We start from the raw sequence: 19,704 nt of genomic DNA, 5'->3' as shown, positions 1-19,704 counted from the left end.
GCAAAGCGGCACCAGAAAAATGGCCGCCGGCAGGAGCGGATTTAAGGGAGAATAATGGGAGAATAACCAATACGGGAGACTGCCGGGAAACGGTAGGAAAAAAGGGGGTTTCCCGGCGAAAACAGGATACTTGGCAGCTATGGGTGTGAGCCTCAATGAAATAGACTTGACAAAACTTCCCTGCAACTTTGCTATAGTAGGCTAGTTATTTTTTTCAGTTACCACTTGTGGTTCACTCATACATATGTGAGCTTCTTTTTCTTTTGAGCTAACTGTGATAGCCAGCACATGCTGGACGGTTCAAGAGACAAGTCTTATAAGCTGTTATTTGCAGTCAACACATGTGAAACGTGCTTCTGTCGGCAATCAGAATTCACCACAAAACAATCCAGGAATGGTATTGTAGAAAGGCAAGGAGGATGGGTGTTGTGCTATAAAACTATAACACAAATAATGATAATCTGTAGGGGAAGGAAACAGACCTCAAAGGGTACGCATTATTTCTTCATTAAATATATATTAGAAATGTTTCACAACTGCTACTTTAAATTGTAGCATTGAGGAGCACTGTTCAATTCAAAAGTCTAAATCTAAAAGAGTTCCTGTTATAGCTCTGACAGAATTGAAGCCAAAACAAGGTCACTGTGAAACTAGAGAAGTACTGTACAACAAATCTTCTATGAGGAATAAAGACTTAAGGGGCAACCACCCCAAATAGCCTAGTGATAATTGTGAATGCCCAGTAACTAGGTATCCATTGAGGAAAAAAGTCAAATTAGCAGGGTGGGGAAATGGAATGGAATACTGTATCCTGAAGGCTGAATGACAGTCTGGGAACCAGAACAGAAGCACTCTGCACTGCAGCATTTTGTTGCCGATCCCTCTTGGTAGAAATTAATCGACAAGTGCATAATCCCCAGAGGCTTTCCACAGTTGCAGGTTATCGAGGCGGGGGTCAGCAACATAGTCCTGCTGCCCTCTTCTCCATGCATGGTTTGTATTCATGGAGAAAGGTCTCCTATTAATGTGTTTATGTAAGGAAAGCACCAAGTGACAGAAGACTCTTGGAGTGCCGATAAACATGGACAGGGATTTTTTAAAAGGTTTTTGCCCCCTCTTTTAATAATGTGCATGTGAAAGCATACAGCTGCTTCTTGGGAGAAAAGGAATGACAAACCAAGATAGCATCTTAAAAAGCAGAGACATCACCTTGCCAACAAAGGTCCGTATAGTTAAAGCTATGGTTTTCCCAGTAGTGATGTATGGAAGTGAGAGCTGGACCATAAAGAAGGCTAAAGAATCGATGCTTTTGAATTATGGTGCTGGAGGAGACTCTTGAGAGTCCCATGGACTGCAAGAAGATCAAACCTATCCATTCTGAAGGAAATCAGCCCTGAGTGCTCCCTGGAAGGACAGATCGTGAAGCTGAGGCTCCAATACTTTGGCCACCTCATGAGAAGAGAAGACTCCCTGGAAAAGACCCTGATGTTGGGAAAGATTGAGGGCACAAGGAGAAGGGGACGACAGAGAACGAGATGGTTGGACAAATGGACAGTGTTCTCGAAGCTACGAACATGAGTCTGACCAAACTGTGGGAGGCAGTGGAAGACAGGAGTGCCTGGCGTGCTCTGGTCCATGGGGTCACGAAGAGTCATACATGACTAAACGAGTGAACAACAACAACATGTGAAAGCAAATATTCATCTATTTAAGATGGATGTAATAAGTTTTTATTACTTCTCAGTGGTGAAAGAGGGAGTTAGAACCCCATAATGTGAGGTTGGCTCGGGATTATAGAGTTATGTAATATTTTATGTATATTTTATTGTACGTTTTTAAACATCTCAAGGCTATTTATATAATGAGAGTGGGAGGTGGCATTGCAGGGTCTCTCCATTGGCTCTGCTGAATGAACAACAGGCCTCTCCATCAACCATCAGCAGCTATTCATCAAGCTATATCAGAGGGTGAGAGTCAGGAATGCAGGTCCCCTCCACTGGCTCTGCTGAAAGACCAGCAGTACTTAGTTCCCCCCTTTCAATTTTTTTCGTTCCTTTTGTTCATGCAAAATCGCTGTGACTAAGAACTAGTGCCTGAGCTTGTTTTTTTCATCCTACCTTCCAGTCATCATCATCATCATCATCAACAACAACAACGATTAGAGATATTATAGATTATTTACTGTTTGTGTAATAAGAAAGTCCTTTCACTTGTACTTATAATAGATTTTGCCAGTGGATATTCTGTTGGAAACAAAGGAAGAATCCCCTGAGTGCCTTGATTTCACATACTTAGCAGCTCTAGCCTTGCATATCTCATTGATACAGTCCACTTGTAGGTGGACAATAAAAAGTACTTTCCTCTTGGACAGAGAGTAAAACTAAGTAAATGCACAAATATAAAATTAATAAGCACCTGTGCTTCTTTAACACTAGGGACCTGGGCTTTGGCAGAATACCTTCTGTAAGCTTTTTATAGTCTATTATGTTAGAAATGTTATTTAATCCCTTATGCCCTTTCCTTTTCCAGCATTTTAAAGCCTTTTCATATTTTCAAATCAAAGTATCGGCTGAGAGCACAGACTTGAAAGATTATGTGCTTTCTCTATGTAGCGAAAGCAAAAAATTCATGGGGAATGGGGGAAGGGATATTTTCGTAAAGAAAGATTTCAGTAGAAAGCATTTTTAAAACAAAAGGGCAAAGCACTGTTATTTCTCATAACAAAATATATGCAGTACTTTTCTTATTCTGAAACAGTGTAAGAAACTCAGATATATAAGCCAGGTGCCAAATGGCTCCTTAAACCAGGGTTTCAGTGGCCAAAAATGGAATATCTACTTGCCATTTTGGGCAAGATGGCTCTTAAGTCTTATTTTTCAAATGATGGACTGGCTGTGATTGATTATCAGTTAACTATCTGGCTAGTTCAGACGAGACCTTGAGCTAGGTTAAGAACTTAGAGAGCTCAAAGAAGAACAGTCACTTTATCCAGGGACAGTCCATATGTATATTGGCCTATTCCTACCTCTTTCTCTTAATGGTGTCACAGACCATTCATAACATAAGAACACTCTTCATAACTGGAAGCAGGGCAGTGGGGTAGGGTGTGTATAAACAAGCTACAACAATTGACGATAACCAAGGGTCATCTTGTTGAACCCCCTGCAATGCAGAAATCTCAGCTGAAGTATCCATGACAGATGGCCTCCTAACCTCTGCTTAATAACCTTGAATGAAGGGAGAGTCCACCACCACCTGAAGGAGTCCGTTCCACTGCCAAACAGCTCTTACTGTCAAAAAGTTCTTTCTGATGTTTAGTTGGAATCTCCTTTCTTGTAAGTTGAATCCATTGGTTTGAGTCCTACCCTCTGAAGCAGGAGAAAACAAGCCTGCTCTTCTTTTCCAGTTTCTCTGACTAGGGTCATTCTGATTTTTCTCCTGTCCCCATGGATACAAATCTGTTCCCCTAACCATAGAAAGCTAACCATGGAAAGCTTATTTTAAAAAATTCAAGGAAACAATCTGAAAATGGCATTCAAGGCAAATATGCCATTTGCCTTGCTCCTGAATATTTGCATTTACGTATTTGAATAGCTTGTGCTTATTTTTAAGATCTTCCTTTACATTTCTCCACTGAGCATTTTTGAAAAGTAAGGAACTGCATAACCATTTTGATGGTATATTGAAAAGTGCATATATTTAAGCACTGGAGCACAGTGTACCCTGACTGTGATAATTGGATTGAAACATTGCTAACTCTAAAAAGAAAAGTTTTACAGGAAAGTTGTTTTGTGATAGAGTATAGCATTTAGATTGTATAAACAGGATACCGTTGTTCCTGAAATGAAGAAGGTACTGGAGATGTCAAGATGAGGAATTATTGATGGCACCTATTAATTTGTGTTTGGAGGTATACTGTAATCCCTCCTTTTATACTCATTTGACGAGTGATTTCAATCATATGTGGTTGAAGGCGGGCTGGTTGAAATCACACAAGGGTTTGCTTGGGGTTACCCAGGGCGAAAAGAGCTTTTAAGATTTCTGCCTTGCTTTGGGATACTATCGCAAGATCTTGTGGTACATTCCTACTGCATTAGAACAAAGGTGTATGTAATCCAGCATTCTTTCCCACTGTGGCTAACCACAGTGGCTGAAATTAGATATTGCCTATGAGTGAATCGATAGTTGTCAATCATTTCGTGTGTGGGGTTCATTCCCAGCCTCTTCACCCATTGGCAGAACACATATAAGGATGCCCTGCCCCACCCTTTTAGTGATGTGTTTAGTGATATTTTTTGGATCACTTCTGAGTTCAGCACCATTTGTTTGTGTGCGATTGTGCATCATTTGGGTGTGTATTAATCGGTTGTTGCCTGTTCAAATATATGTTCTTGCCAAGGTGATGTGAATGTAGGAGGTGTATTTGTAGGGGGAAATCGGGCGGAGAAACCTTTCCTTTGTTTACCAGTTCTCCCTGCAAATGCCATCTCACCTACCAGTCATTTCCCCATCTCACAGCCTAGCCTCAGAAAGCTGTCAGGGGGCTTTTGCATGAAAAGGAGGCACACCTTTTTTGGAACCCCATGTTTATGTCATAATGTATCATTCAGTCTTAAGGTTCCTGCTAGCTTCAGTTTTTTAAACCAGTAACTAACTATGATTCTATATTACCTTTAACAATAACAAAATGATAAAATATAGAGAAATAATAATTTATAATAAAACACACACACACACACACACACTTTGAAATCCAGGAAAACAAATATATGAGCTCTATAGCTGTTACCAAATTACCTGAAACAAAAGGAGCTCCTAATAATTCATGTCATGGTCTAGTCTTTTGTCTTCATTGAAGTAGGTAAGACAATAAAGTGCAGGATAAAGGAAGAAAGGGGGAAGGGCAAGGAACATAATTGTGGTAAGTGCCAATGAGGCAAGCAGTACATGGCATATAAATCACAGGAGCAATACCTTATGTCACTATAGTTGTCATCTAAGAAAGGTGTTTTCTATATACAGTACCATTGTCTTAGAATGCCAATACTAGGGATAGTCTTTTACGAATGAGTCCTGCACAAAGATTCCCTCCTGTGCAATGGAACTCCCTTCCCCCCGCATGCCCTGCTCCCTCTAAACACCACCAGGTGGTTGTGGGAACCCCTAGAACAGATTTAAGGGTACATGGGGGAAGGAGAAGAGGAGAACATCCCATTGTGCAGGCAGAAATCCTTACCACTGGTATTGAATTCCAACCTAGGAGTTCCACTCTCCAGTCATCGAAAGCCACCTTGAAGGTCTCTGAAATGAAAAGTGGGATTAAAACATTGTAAATGAATAAGACATTCAGTGGAGTTGAATTTCTAGGTAAATTATTAAATACCCATTCTTTCCTGGCTGATCAAGCAACACAGTGTCTCTGTAGCCCAGCTGTTTTTGTATTCAGCAGGGGGCACTACTGTAATTTGTAACTGAAATATATGCTCCTTTATCAGATACGTGTGAGAATCAGCAGTGGGCTATGTATGAGATAACTTCTGTTCTCTAGCTTCAGGAGATGAAGACCAGGTGGTTTAGAGGATGTGAGATAGCATGTGTGCTTTGAGCCACGGAAGAACCTTTGGACTTGTAAAGCTACTCTCGTACTTGAGGCAAGTGCCTCCGATTTATATTTCCAAGACAAGAAAATGCAAATGTTAGCACCATCACTAAAATCAAGTGGAGTTTAGTTCTTTAGATCTAAACTTTTGCATTGGTTGCATTTTAAAAGCTTTAAGGAAAAGAAAGTATTTTAAGAAGATGTTATTAAAAGTTTAAAAATAATACTCAGCAAGTTTTATAAATTAGAGGCATAGTTGTTTCTGTACCGAACTACTCATTTGTGTGCTTTCAGAGTATGCCAATCTGCTAGCTAGAACGAACAATTTAAATTTCTTTCTCGTGCTGGTGTTCATCACATCTTAATGATGTGTTAATGCAATTCTGTAACATTTGCAATAACATTGTTTAGTAAATGTGCACCACTAATGTATCAATATATTGCAATAGAAATAAAATCCTTCTCTCTGTGTGTATTTAATGAAGATTGAAACCAGCATTTAATATGTTTATTCCTGTAATGCAAAAGATTGGATTACAAAAACACCTATTCTTCATTTACACTCTTAGTGCCACTGTTTCTATAAATCCTGGAGCTCGCAGAGAAAGCAATGATGTCTGAAGCCATTTCTGGCTTGATCTGTGCATAATGTTAAATCATAGTTAAAAGTAAATTGGGGTTTAATGTGAATGAGCAGCATGCTGATGAAAGCTGGAAGGGGAAAAAACCAGAGGCTGGTTTAGCATTATATGTAAACTGTTGCTTGAATTCTGTTTCTCTTCAAACAAACCACAAGCAAAAATTCAAGATTTGTTCTTTGTCTTACTACTTGGTTTACTTGGGGAAAACAGGCCACATCTGCTAATATTAAGCCATCCTCTGGTTTGCTGCCTCCTGGCTTTGGAAAGAGCAAGTTCAACAGTCCCCTTCATGGATCAATGCCTTGTCGTGGCGAAGGGGCTTGAATAACTCAGAGAAGCTATGAGCTATGCCATGCAGGGCCACCCAAGATGGACAGGTCATAGTGGAGAGTTTTGACTAAACGTGATCGACCTGGAGAAGGAACTGGCAAGCCACTCCAGTATCCCTGCCAAGAAAACTCCATGGACAAAGACAACAGGCATATAAAAGTTATGACGCTGGAAGATGAGCCCCTCAGGTCGGAAGGCGTCCAACATGCTACTGAGGAAGAGCGGAGGACAAGTACAAGTAGATTCAGAGCTGATGAAGCGGCTGGGCCAAAGCCGAAAGGACGCTCAGTTGCGGATATGCCTGGAAGCGAAAGGAAAGTCCGATGCTGTAAAGAAAAATATTGCATAGGAACCTGGAATGTAAGAACCATGAGTGGAGGTAAGCTGGATGTGGTCAAAAATGAGATGACAAGAATAAATATCGACATCCTGGGCATCAGTGAACTAAAATGGAAGGGAATGGGTGAATTCAGTTCGGGTGACTATCATATCTACTACTGTGGGCAAGAATCCTGTAGCAGAAATGGAGTGGCCCTCATAGTCAACAAAAGAGTGGCAAAAGCTGTAATGGGATGCAATCTCAAAAATGACAGAATGATCTCGATACGAATCCAAGGCAGACCTTTTAACATCACAGTAATCCAAGTTTATGCACCAACTACCGGTGCTGAAGAAAGTGAAATTGACCAATTCTATGAAGACCTACAACAACTTCTAGAAATGACACCAAAGAAGGATGTTCTTCTCATTACAGGGGATTGGAATGCTAAAGTAGGGAATCAAGAGATAAAAGGAACAACTGGCAAGTTTGGCCTTGGAGTTCAAAATGAAGCAGGGCAAAGGCTAATAGAGTTCTGTCAAGAGAACAAGCTGGTCATCACAAACACTCTCTTCCAACAACACAAGAGACGACTCTACACATGGATATCACCAAATGGGCAGCATCGAAATCAGATTTATTATATTCTCTGCAGCCAAAGATGGAGAAGCTCTATACAGTCAGCAAAAACAAGACCTGGAGCTGACTGTAACTCAGATCATCAGCTTCTTATAGCAAAATTCCAGCTTAAACTGAAGAAAGTAGGAAAAACCACTGGGCCAGTAAGATACAATCTGAATCAAATCCCTTATGAATACACAGTGGAAGTGAGGAACAGGTTTAAGGATTTAGATTTGGTGGACAGAGTGCCTGAAGAACTATGGATGGAGGCTCGTAACATTATACAGGAGGCAGCAACGAAAACCATCCCAAGGAAAAGGAAATGCAAGAAAGCAAAATGGCTATCCAACGAGGCCTTACAAATAGCGGAGGAGAGGAGGCAAGCAAAATGCAAGGGAGATAGGGAAAGATACAGGAAACTGAATGCAGATTTCCAAAAAACAGCAAGGAGAGACAAGAGGGTCTTCTTAAATGAGCAATGCAAAGAAATAGAGGAAAACAATAGAATGGGGAAAACCAGAGATCTGTTCAAGAAAATTGGAGATATGAAAGGAACATTTCGTACAAAGATTACCATAATCAAGGACAAAAGTGGTAAGGACCTAACAGAAGCAGAAGACATCAAGAAGAGGTGGCAAGAATACACAGAGGAATTATACCAGAAAGATATGGAGGTCTCATACACCCCAGGTAGTGTGGTTGCTGACCTTGAGCCAGACATCTTGGAGAGTGAAGTCAAATGGGCCTTAGAAAGCATTGCTAATAACAAGGCCAGTGGAAGTGATGATATTCCAGCTGAACTATTTAAAATTTTAAAAGATGATGCTGTTAAGGTGCTACACCCAATATGCCAGCAAGTTTGGAAAACTCAGCAATGGCCAGAGGATTGGAGAAGATCAGTCTACATCCCAATTCCAAAGAAGGGCAGTGCCAAAGAATGCTCCAACTACCGCACAATTGCGCTCATTTCACACGCTAGCAAGGTTATGCTTAAAATTCTACAAGGCAGGCTTAGGCAGTATGTGGACCGAGAACTCCCAGAAGTGCAAGCTGGATTTCGAAAGGGCAGAGGAACCAGAGACCAAATAGCAAACATGCGCTGGATTATGGAGAAAGCTAGAGAGTTCCAGAAAAACGTCTACTTCTGCTTCATTGACTATGCCAAAGCCTTTGACTGTGTCGACCACAGCAAACTATGGCAAGTTCTTAAAGAAATGGGAGTGCCTGATCACCTCATCTGTCTCCTGAGAAATCTCTATGTGGGACAAGAAGCTACAGTTAGAACTGGATATGGAACAACTGAGTGGTTCAAAATTGGGAAAGGAGTACGACAAGGTTGTATATTGTCTCCCTGCTTATTTAACTTATATGCAGAATTCATCATGCGAAAGGCTGGACTAGATGAATCCCAAGCCGGAATTAAGATTGCCGGAAGAAATATCAACAACCTCAGATATGCAGATGACACAACCTTGATGGCAGAAAGCGAGGAGGAATTAAAGAACCTTTTAATGAGGGTGAAAGAGGAGAGCGCAAAATATGGTCTGAAGCTCAACATCAAAAAAACCAAGATCATGGCCACTGGTCCCATCACCTCCTGGCAAATAGAAGGGGAAGAAATGGAGGCAGTGAGAGATTTTACTTTCTTGGGCTCCTTGATCACTGCAGATGGTGACAGCAGTCACGAAATTAAAAGACGCCTGCTTCTTGGGAGAAAAGCAATGACAAACCTAGACAGCATCTTAAAAAGCAGAGACATCACTTTGCCGACAAAGGTCCGTATAGTTAAAGCTATGGTTTTCCCAGTAGTGATGTATGGAAGTGAGAGCTGGACCATAAAGAAGGCTGATCGTCGAAGAATTGATGCTTTTGAATTATGGTGCTGGAGGAGACTCTTGAGAGTCCCATGGACTGCTAGAAGATCAAACCTATCCATTCTTAAGGAAATCAGCCCTGAGTGCTCCCTGGAAGGACAGATCGTGAAGCTGAGGCTCCAATACTTTGGCCACCTCATGAGAAGAGAAGAATCCTTGGAAAAGACCCTGATGTTGGGAAAGATTGAGGGCACTAGGAGAAGGGGACGACAGAGGACAAGATGGTTGGACAGTGTTCTCGAAGCTACGAACATGAGTTTGACCAAACTGCGGGAGGCAGTGCAAGACAGGAGTGCCTGGCGTGCTATGGTCCATGGGGTCACGAAGAGTCGGACACGACTAAACGACTAAACAACAACAACAACAACAAAGTTCAACAGTATCTAATAGCATGCTGCTCATTTGCACTGAACTACTGAAAAGGGACGCGGGTGGCACTGTGGTCTAAACCACAGAGCCTAGGGCTTGCCGATAGAAGGTCAGTGGTTTGAATCCCCATGACGGGGTGAGCTCCCATTGTTTGGTCCCAGCTCCTGCCAACCTAGCAGTTCGAAAGCACGTCAAGTGCAAGTAGATAAATAGGTACTGCTCTGGCGGGAAGGTAAACGGTGTTTCTGTGTGCTGCTCTGGTTCGCCAGAAGTGGCTTAGTCATGCTGGCCACATGACTTGGAAGCTATATGTGGACAAACGCCAGCTCCCTTGGCCTATAGAGCGAGATGAGCGCCACAACTCCAGAGTCGTCCGTGACTGGACCTAATGGTCAGGGGTACCTTGTACCTTTACTGAAATAAACTATGATTGAAAATTGTGTGCCACACAAAAAATTGTGTGCCACACTCCCGGTCTCCCAGAACACACAGAGGAATGAAAAGAGCAGAGGAGAGATTGGTTGCGTGCAACCACAGTCTCTGATTGCTTGGGGGGGGGGGACTTGGAATAAAGCATTAACTTCACTCACAGTGTTTTTTTATTGCTGACCTACACCTGACTCCGGCTCCTGATGCCACATTATGAATAACTTTATAAATCTCTGGAACTAAGGGGCATAAATGCATTAAATAAACGAAACTTGTCTATTTGATTCCTCTTAGTTTAAGAGTGTGCTCCCCTTCACAAACAATGTATTCAGCGTAAGTCATGAATATTGCACAGCTCAGTTTTACTTCTGTAGGCTGTGCAAATGCGATTTACCCACCTCTCCATGGAGTTCCCATTGAACTATGCATCTAAGCTACTTTTTATGGAGGGAGAAAACTTTGATATTTAAAATATCTTTTGACTTCTAGCCAAGTTGAAGTTTGCTTTGTCTTTTTAAATGGTGCAGGCGGGCCAACAAAATTTTTCATTTGTCAGTGGGAGAACAGAGAAGCCAATGCAGTGTTTATGCTCTCTGTTGAATTTAAGGGACAATACTTCAGAGAGCTGCATTAATCCACAGCTCATTGAAGCATACTAAAATGAAATATCCCCTTGAGGAATTCTTTGCTCAAAAGAAAGCCAATGTAAATTGATTTCTTCTCAAATACGGTTTTTCAAAGCAATGTTTTAACATGTATTATTAAATATGGATTTATTACATCTGAAGTAACTGCATACAAGATAGCACTGCTTGAATATATAAAACTTGTCACAAATAAGATCATTTTACAATATTGGCAAAGTACACGGCAAACGGCTGCAACCATTTAATTACCATTATTTTGTCTGTGAGTCCTGGAAGATCTGCTTCTTGCCTTGCAGGCCTCTTCCACTTGGCTTGGGAGGGTAGGGCCTTGACTGACACCAACAACAAAAGCATAAATTTCAGCTGGTGCAGAATTTGACGGCTAGGTTGCTCACTGGTAAAACACAGTTTGAGCATATTACACTGATCCTGGCCCAGGCAAGGACTCTGTTTCCAGGCTCAATTCAAAGTACTGTACTGATTTTGACCTATAAAGCCTTAAACATCTCAGGATCGCCTCTCTTCATATGAACTGACCTGAACCCTGCAATCATAATCTGATGTCCTTCTTTGTGTGCTTCCTCTGCTTAGAGGTCTAGAGCAGGCATCCCCAAAGTTTGGCCCTCCAGATGTTTTGGACTACAATTCCCATCATCCCTGACCACTGGGCCTGTTAGCTAGGGATCATGGGATTTGTAGGCCAAAACATCTGGAGGGCTGCAGTTTGGGGATGCCTGGTCTAGAGCATGGGTAGGCAAACTAAGGCCTGGGGGCCAGATCTGGCCCAATCACCTTCTAAATCTGGCCCGCAGATGGCCCAGGAATCAGTGTGTTTTTACATGAGTAGACTGTGTGCTTTTATTTAAAATGCACCTCTGGGTTATTTGTGGGGCATAGGAATTCGTTCACCCCCCCCAATATAGTCCGGCCCCCCCACAAGGTCTGAGGGACAGTGGACTGGCCCCCTGCTGAAAAAGTTTGCTGACCCCTGGTCTAGAGCAGTGTTTCCCAAGCTTGGGTCTTGCGCTGTTTTTGGACTACAATTCCCATCATCTCTGACCACTGGTCATGCTAGCTAGGTATGATGGGAGTTGTAGTCCAACATCAGCTGGCGACCCAAGTTTGGGAAACACTGGTCTAGAGGATACAAATATGAGAATGGGCCTTTTCTGTGGTGGCTCCCTGTTTGTGGAATGCTCTCCCCAGGGAGGCTTGTTTGGGCCTTCATTACATACTTTTAGGTGCCAAGTGAAAACATTTCTCTGTAATCAAGTTCTTGTGGGAGTGGGTGTTACCTTTTTTGTTTTGTTTTGTTTGTTTATTATGTGTTTTGTGTTTTTATGTTGCAAATCACCCTATGATCTTCAGGTATACAAATTTAATAATTAAATAATGAACCTTACTAAGCTGGTCATTGTAATTATACTGTAATTTGCATTTTAGGAATAGGGAACAGAGTCTGAGACAGAGCATTGATTACATGCAATGAATGTATGTTAGTGGGGGGCCAGCAGGATCATGGCTTCAGTCCCCACCCTGATGTATGCATGTTAGCTTTGAAAGTCTGCATAGACCTTGTCCATACTGACCGTGCAGTTCTTAAAAATGAATGAACATAGGGACTACTGCTACAATCCTGGTCCTTACCCTCACATACATTTCTTGAATGCCTGAAGAAACTACTATTGGCCATTGGACATATTGCTGTCGGTGTTGCTGCTGTTGTTGTTGCTACTATTTATTGAAATAACCACGCAAGCTTGCCCTGTTTTATACTAGCTGGCCCTGCCATGCTCTTCCCCCCCCCCCACCCCGGCTTATCCCTGTGATTCCCCCCACTCTGTCCCAACCCATGACATATCATGCACCCTCTCCCTCTGAGTGTCCGCAGGTTGTCCCGATCCATGAGCTATTTTGTTCCTTCCCTCCCCCCTCGGTTTGTCCCTGTGAATCCCCCAATTCCCTCTTCCCCCCACCCCACACCCAGGACAGGTGTGTTTCCTTGGGTGGTCCTGGTGTTGTGGTTGGGAGGGGAGGGTTGAGGAGATCTGCGAAGAGGTATAAATAAGGTATAAATTAAAGTAGGGGTGTGTTAGGTATAGAGGGTACTGGGGAAGTTGTAATGGTTAGAGTTATGTGTGGTTGCAGGGAATGTTGTGAGGTTGGCATGATAGGAGATGGGAGTTGTGTAGGTGGGGGGGGGTCAGGAGTTAGGTTACCTGGACAGTGGATGAGGTCTGTCTCCCTGTGGGGGTGGGTCCTGGGTGGGCTGATATCGGGGTGTTGTTTGATCTGTGTAGAGGTATAAAGAAGGTGTAAATTAAGGGTATTTTTTAGAAATGGGGAAACAAAGAAATATGTAGGGGTCTGGTGGATGTTCCTTGGTGTGGGTGCGATGTGTGTAGGGGTGTTGGGGTTGGTGGTTGTTCAGTGGTGGCGGGGAGATGGGGGGGGGACTGTGTAGCGGCCTTGTGGATAGTCTGGGAGGCCTTCTCCTTGTTGTTCTGGTGGTTGTTCTCTGGCGGCCTGGTGGTTGTTCCCTGGCAGTGGTGAGATTGGGGGGGGGCGGACTGTGTAGAGGGCTTGTGGATATTCCGGGAGGCCTTTTGCGGGGTGTGTGGCCAGATTGGGGGGGGGGGCGGACTGTGTAGGGGGCTTTCTGGGAGGCCTTCTCCTTGTAGCGGCCTGGTGGTTGTTCCCTGGCGGCGGGGAGATGGGGGACGGACGGACTGTGTAGCGGCCTTCTGGCTACGGGGCAGCCTGTTTCGTGGCGGTGGCGAGATGGGGGGTAGCGGCCTTCTGGGTATGGTGCGGCCTGTTTCGTGGTGGTGGCGGCGATGAGATGGGGGCGGCCTGTGTAGCGGCCTTCTGGCTACGGGGCGGTCTGTTTCGTGGCGGTGGCGAGATCTCCGCGGAGGGTGGGGGTTGTGGATCGGGCGAGATAGCAGAGGGTGTGGGTTGTGCATCAGGAGGGATGGTGAAGGGCGAGACCTTTGGGGGGGGCAGGGATCCCTGGGGAGCAGCCTCATGTCGGGGCGGCCTGCTCCCTGCCGGTGTCGGGATGGGTAGGGATGCAATCTATGGGGTGGGTTGTGATCCCTGGGGAGAGGCCTAGTGTCATGGCAGGTTGCTCCCTGTGAGAACGTGGATTGTGGATCAGGCAGAATGTGGAAGGCCGCGACCTATGGGCGGGAATCTCTGGGGAGTGGGGGGATCTCTGGGGTAGGTACCTCCGTGGTGGGAGGGGGCCTTGGGGAGTGGGCTACTGTTGGGGTGGCCTGGTCCCTGGCAGAGGTCTGGTCTCCGGGGTGGGCTGTGTACCGGGGTGGTGGGGTGGATGGAGAGTGGGCGTGATTTTGGCAGTATGTTGGATATTGTTTGGTGGGGTGGATGGGGAGTGGGCGGAATTTTGGCAGTATGTTGGATGTTGTTTGTTGGATGTCCACTGGAGGGGGCAATTTTTTTGTATACAAATCCAGGTTCCTACCTGTCCTACGTAGGTGTGTGTATGGACAATGTAAGTGGATAGAGACACTCTCACATGCGCTCCCAATGTTGTGTGCAAATTTGAGGACGATCGGGTAAGCGGTTGTGGAGAAAGGTTCATTTGAACAAACATGCACCCTCTACATTTATATATATATTTCAATAGCTGATGAACTTTTAGTTGTTTTCTATAATGGCCATTAACTATGTGGATGTTTACAGATGATAGATAGATAGATAGATAGATAGATAGATAGATAGATAGATAGATAGATAGATAGATAGATAGACAGATATACTTTAGGACAAATCTAACATGATATGGAGTGCATGCTATTCTTCCAATGTTCCTATTAAAGGAATCAGGCTGAAACATACATGGAGACTATATCTCTTTACAATCAGCCCCCCCCCCCCCGCGTAGGTATGTACTATTCCCAGATGTAATTTATAGAATTGTTCACCAGACGGAAGCCTGGCAATCCTGCTGTTTATACAGAGACTTTTCGTGTGTGGAAGAATTATTATTGATACTGAGAGGAACCATGTTTTCCATCCTTTACTGTCTCTCACATTTTAGTAAAACTGCAAATATTTTTATATCTCAGTTACACTGGTTTAACTGATAAATAGAAATAGATAAAATATTTATATAGATTAAAAAAACCCCAACCCTCCTCCCTTTCTGCTGCCTGAACTACATTCAGAACTTAAGCTATATAATTTGATTTTGACTTTGTCTTTTTTAGCCAAATGCAGTAAGAGGTGCTGAACATGCCTCGCAGTCCAACGTCAAGTGAAGATGAGATGGCTCAGAGTTTTTCAGACTATTCAGTGGAATCTGAATCAGACAGCTCCAAAGAAGAAACCATTTACGATACTATCAGGGCTACCGCAGAGAAGCCAAGTAGCAGAATGGAAGACTCCAAGAGCAATACATTAGTGATGCGGATTATAATACCTGACCTACAGCAGACGGTAAGGTGAACTCCATTAAAAAGTTTATTGACCAAGGCCATACATCAGATTTGAGCTGAAGTAGTCAATTAAACTATGTCAGAGTCTGGTCAGGATGTTTAATGATTAAAGCATGTAGGTAGTAGTTCTGTCATGTAGAATCATAGAAGCATAAACGGAAGTTACAGGGTATGGAAATAATTTTAGAGCAGTTTTGCTTTCTACTTTAACTAAGATGCAATGCGTAATGTAGCTTGTGCATGTTACTTTGGTGAAAACCCTTACAGCATGCATTCTTTCATTTGCTCATTCATATCTGGCAAGAAGAGGATACCTAGAATACAGGGGGTGAAATGCCCACCTTTTGTGGATGTTTCTATGCATATTCCCTCTGTTCCTTTACATGTTTTTCCAGGATGTTTTCAAAGGGACTGAGATGTAGATTTTGAACTATTTTAAAATCCTAAATGAAAGGGTTCAATGTTCTGATTCCTTAATCTCTATTTCTCAGAAGTACTCCTTAGGGACTGGAATTCAATAAAAATTAACAAAAATGAAATGAGGAATGTGGTTTTCTTACTCCTAAGTGATGGGTAGTGCAAGAACCATCTGGTGAGATGGAAGGGTACTTTGAGCTGACAGGAAATATGTGTATGTCCCCACTAATTTTCTATTTTAGTCACAGATTTAGTGCTGCAAGAATCATTACTTTAATTGATTATGGTATTTTAAAAAGTAAATAAAATAATTATGTATATCAGAAATAAGTCAGGGAAACAATTAGGACAATACAGTGGAACCTCAAGTTGCGGCAGGAATCTGTTCCGGAGGCCCCACCGCAACCTGAAAACGATGCAACCCAAAGTGTCATGTCTGCATGCACGCGCAATTTAGCGCTTCTGCATGTGCGCGAACCCGGAAGTAACCTGTTCCGGTACTTCCAGGTTTGCACCGGTCGCAAGCTGAGGGTGATGTAAGCCAGAGGCAACGTAATCCGAGGCTCCACTGTAGTGACATTTGGTTTTATTCAATACAGGCATGGTTGGGGACTTGAAACTAAATTCACAGTAAACCTGGGGAGAAATGGAGGGCACAATTCTAGCAAAGTTAAGTATTCTTTTTAGTTTTATTGATTTCAGAGAGGGAGATTTGGGCATGTGTATAACTCTCCCACTGAAACCAGTGAGATGCCAAAGTGCACAGGGTAGCGGGACTACAAAATATCGACATCATTTTAATCTCTTATGTTCACATTACCAGTTTTAGCCTTGAGTATTTGCCAGGAGTTAATTATTGCCTTTACCTGGAACTGTGACCTGTACTAGATCACCATTAATTCTCTGGAAAGAGTTTTCCGATTGCCTACATTTGCATTTTACAACTATCTGGTAGATTTGACACATTATAATATCATCTGCTGTTCCACCACATTGTTACATTATTCTTCCCTTTTTTGACTAAAACGGTTAGTCAGGCAAAATATACTGTAAATTATGTTGATGTAGACAGAATGAGTGCTCTCTTCTAGCTAAAAGCAGCGTTTTATCTCTTAGGTGGCATTCAGTGCTGCAGAATCTGAGAGTCAAATTAGATATGACAGATCTGGGTGGGTTTTGTTTTTTTTTACATTAAGAGAGGCACATAGGTGTAGGGAGCTAAATCCTCCTCCTGCCTTGCCTCCTACTACTAGTACATTTTCCCGCTTTTCCCACATTTGAAGTAATGGACTGTGGACAGGTAGCTGGGAAAGCAGTGTCTTCATTTCTGCACCCCTTTTAATGTAAAAAAAAATGGATCTCCCTATGCTTTATATATGAATGAGGCAAACACATGAATAAACAATTGTGGTTGCTTTTTTCCACATCTATTTTGATGCTGAGAGTTCAGTGTTTGCCCCAGAGGCATAGGGGTGTTCCAGGTTCCGGCCTGAGACAGGGAATGTGTTGCTCATTTGCTGCTATCTGTAGAGAAGTACCACCTGGCATGTTGTGTCTGTTTTCTTTCCCATACATTGGTGATGTGGCTGGACATGAGAGTGAAAAGAAGAGAATCAGTCCACAGCCATTTCACTGCAGGGTGGATAAAAAGCAATGGTGTTTTTTTTTAAATTTTTTGATTTAAATTGGATTTTTTTAAATAAAATGCTTTTGGAGAAAAAAATCTTTCTAAAGATAGTTTTCTCTTTAAGTTACATTATAGTCCAAAGGCTATTCATCAGGAAATAAGGATTTGTTTTTCATGTGTGCTAAAACTCAGTTTAAGTTTTTTTTTTAATAACCGCATCAGTTAACAAACATAGATACATATGATACAATGTTATTGTTTTAGTTAAATAAATTGTTTACATTGTTATAAAGGAAATGATTATTTTTCTCCTTCCAATAAAAAACACAGCAGAAAAGTTGTCCAAATATAAACAGTTAACCTATTAAACCTCACATAATTTCATAATTATCTGTCTATGCATTTCTAATAGTATAACCAAATTAGTTATTTTTGATATAACTGTAAAAACTGCTCTGAAAATTTTTTATTCCAAAAATGAAACCTTTCTCTAGTTGTAAATATTAAGATGACACCAGCATCTTAAAAATGCTGAAAAAAAAATATTTAAATCAAATCCCCCTGTTTCACTGGTTATTCCATTTAATGGGAATCAAATGGCTCTGACTTGTTAGATCATGTAGAGGTAATATCTGGTGACCTCCCTTGCTGAGGAGCAGCTGTGCCATTATCTTCCCGACAGGGATGGTGCAGACTGGGGTGGATTTAGGGCTGTGTAAGTGGTGTGTACACACTGAGAGCTGAGCTGATGGGGTGCTGTCTCAAAACCTAGCCTGGCTTTGGGCAGGAGGCACAAAGGCTCTGGCAGTTCCTAGAGTCTTCCTTCCCAAAGCCTAGTTAGTGCTTTCCCAGCCCTGCCTTTGGGATGACAGCACGAGGACTGAGTGGGGTGGGGTGCCAAATTTTGGCCTTGCACAAGATGCTGTAGTACTCAAATCCACCACTGATGCAGGGACACAGCAGTGGCAAGGTAGAGGTTGAATGGGTGCAGTGCTGAAGCCAAACCCTTGCAGCTGCCAGTGTGCCTGCAAAGCCCCCCCCCCCCGCCCAGTGACCCTGCTGTTGGCAGGATTGCAGTGTGGCCCTGCACTGCCCCTACCCCCCAGTTGCTCCTGGTGACAAGTTGCCAAGACAGAGGAAAGGTTTTTGCCTTGAGATGCAAGGTGTACATCTTTAAATAAATATATGCTTTTTAAAGGCAGATGCTCTGAAGGCATTATATCCATTAGGGACACTGGATTACCCTGCCTTGAGCATAACACGTTGTAGTGTAAATTTACCAAGCCCACAGGATAATGGGCTTTGATGTAAAATTTTCAACTGTAAGCAGTTACCTCCTTTGGGTAGTAGTCCTGGTGGGACAAAAGGAATACCATCCACAGGGCTCCTAGTTTATCAGTGCTTTTCAAATACACTGGGAGTTGAAAGGGCAAGGCTTCCAGCGCTTCAGGCTGGCATTGCACATTCCATGCAGGTCAAGATCCTACTCTGCTACTGCAAAGTAGGGACCCTTCACCAACACTATCATCTACCATTGAGAGATACAGATACTTCGCAGCTTCTGTGCGCAGCCTGTTCCAGTCTGGAGACCAGCTGTCAGGCTGCAACCCAAGCTGGGTGGGGGAGGGTCTGGTCCCCATTATTGCAGAAGCTATGGAGCAGTTATAGTTGAGAATAGCACATCCTGAAATGAAGCTGATGGCCACTGGTCCCTGGGGTGCTACAGGCTTACTTGCTTCTAGACCCTCCTTTGACCACTTTGTATATTCATGATTTGTGGCCTTATATTTTAGTAACAAGTTTGATATTTAATCCAGCTTTAACAGAGTAGGCCCATTGAAATTAAGGGGCTTAATTTAGGCATGTTCAGAGTCTACTCTGAGTAAAACTTAGTTGAATGCCACCCCAATAGTTCAGCTAGTCATTCTACAAATCTTCAATTTAAGTCCATGCCAGATTTTACAACAGTTGATGTAGATGCATTTTTTTTATTTTTCAGTCTCTTGCTACTTGAGGAAAGCCTGATAAGTTGTACTTAACCTTTTAAAAGACTGCATGTTTTCTAAGCAGCATGTTATAATTCAACATGCACTGTTCTCTAAATTACAATGATTATATCTGAGCAGCCATCACACTGGATAGTAGCCACACAGTTTCCATGCCACAGTTGTTCTTCAAGCAAGACGATTCATATAACACAATTTTTATTTTTCTTGTTAATATTACTGTACTGTGCAACATACTCAAAACACCTACCCACAATTCTGCTGTCCTATCCACTGGCAGTGGAATTTCTTCCTCGAATAGTAATTGACATTGTTTTACTCTCTCTTTTGCCTGCAGACACTGATAGTAGTTCAATGGCCAT

At 42.7% G+C, this 19,704-nt stretch overlaps 1 protein-coding gene across 7 annotated transcripts in view; it reads left to right on the top strand.

The window, feature by feature from the left end:
* Positions 1–19,704, top strand: part of SHANK2 (SH3 and multiple ankyrin repeat domains 2) — a 339,643-nt gene that overhangs the window by 35,695 nt on the left and 284,244 nt on the right. For all 7 annotated transcript variants that reach the window (XM_088668511.1, XM_088668485.1, XM_088668502.1 and 4 more), the window contains one exon: positions 15,065–15,293. In XM_088668511.1, the coding sequence (XP_088524637.1) occupies positions 15,090–15,293 (204 nt within the window). In that variant the 5' untranslated portion in view covers positions 15,065–15,089. The remainder of the gene's footprint in view (positions 1–15,064; positions 15,294–19,704) is intronic.

This window comes from Zootoca vivipara, chromosome 1 (genome assembly GCF_965207765.1).
Source record: "Zootoca vivipara chromosome 1, rZooViv2.hap1.1, whole genome shotgun sequence".
Classification (NCBI taxonomy): domain Eukaryota; kingdom Metazoa; phylum Chordata; class Lepidosauria; order Squamata; family Lacertidae; genus Zootoca; species Zootoca vivipara.
This window is presented reverse-complemented; position numbering and strand designations above follow the sequence as displayed.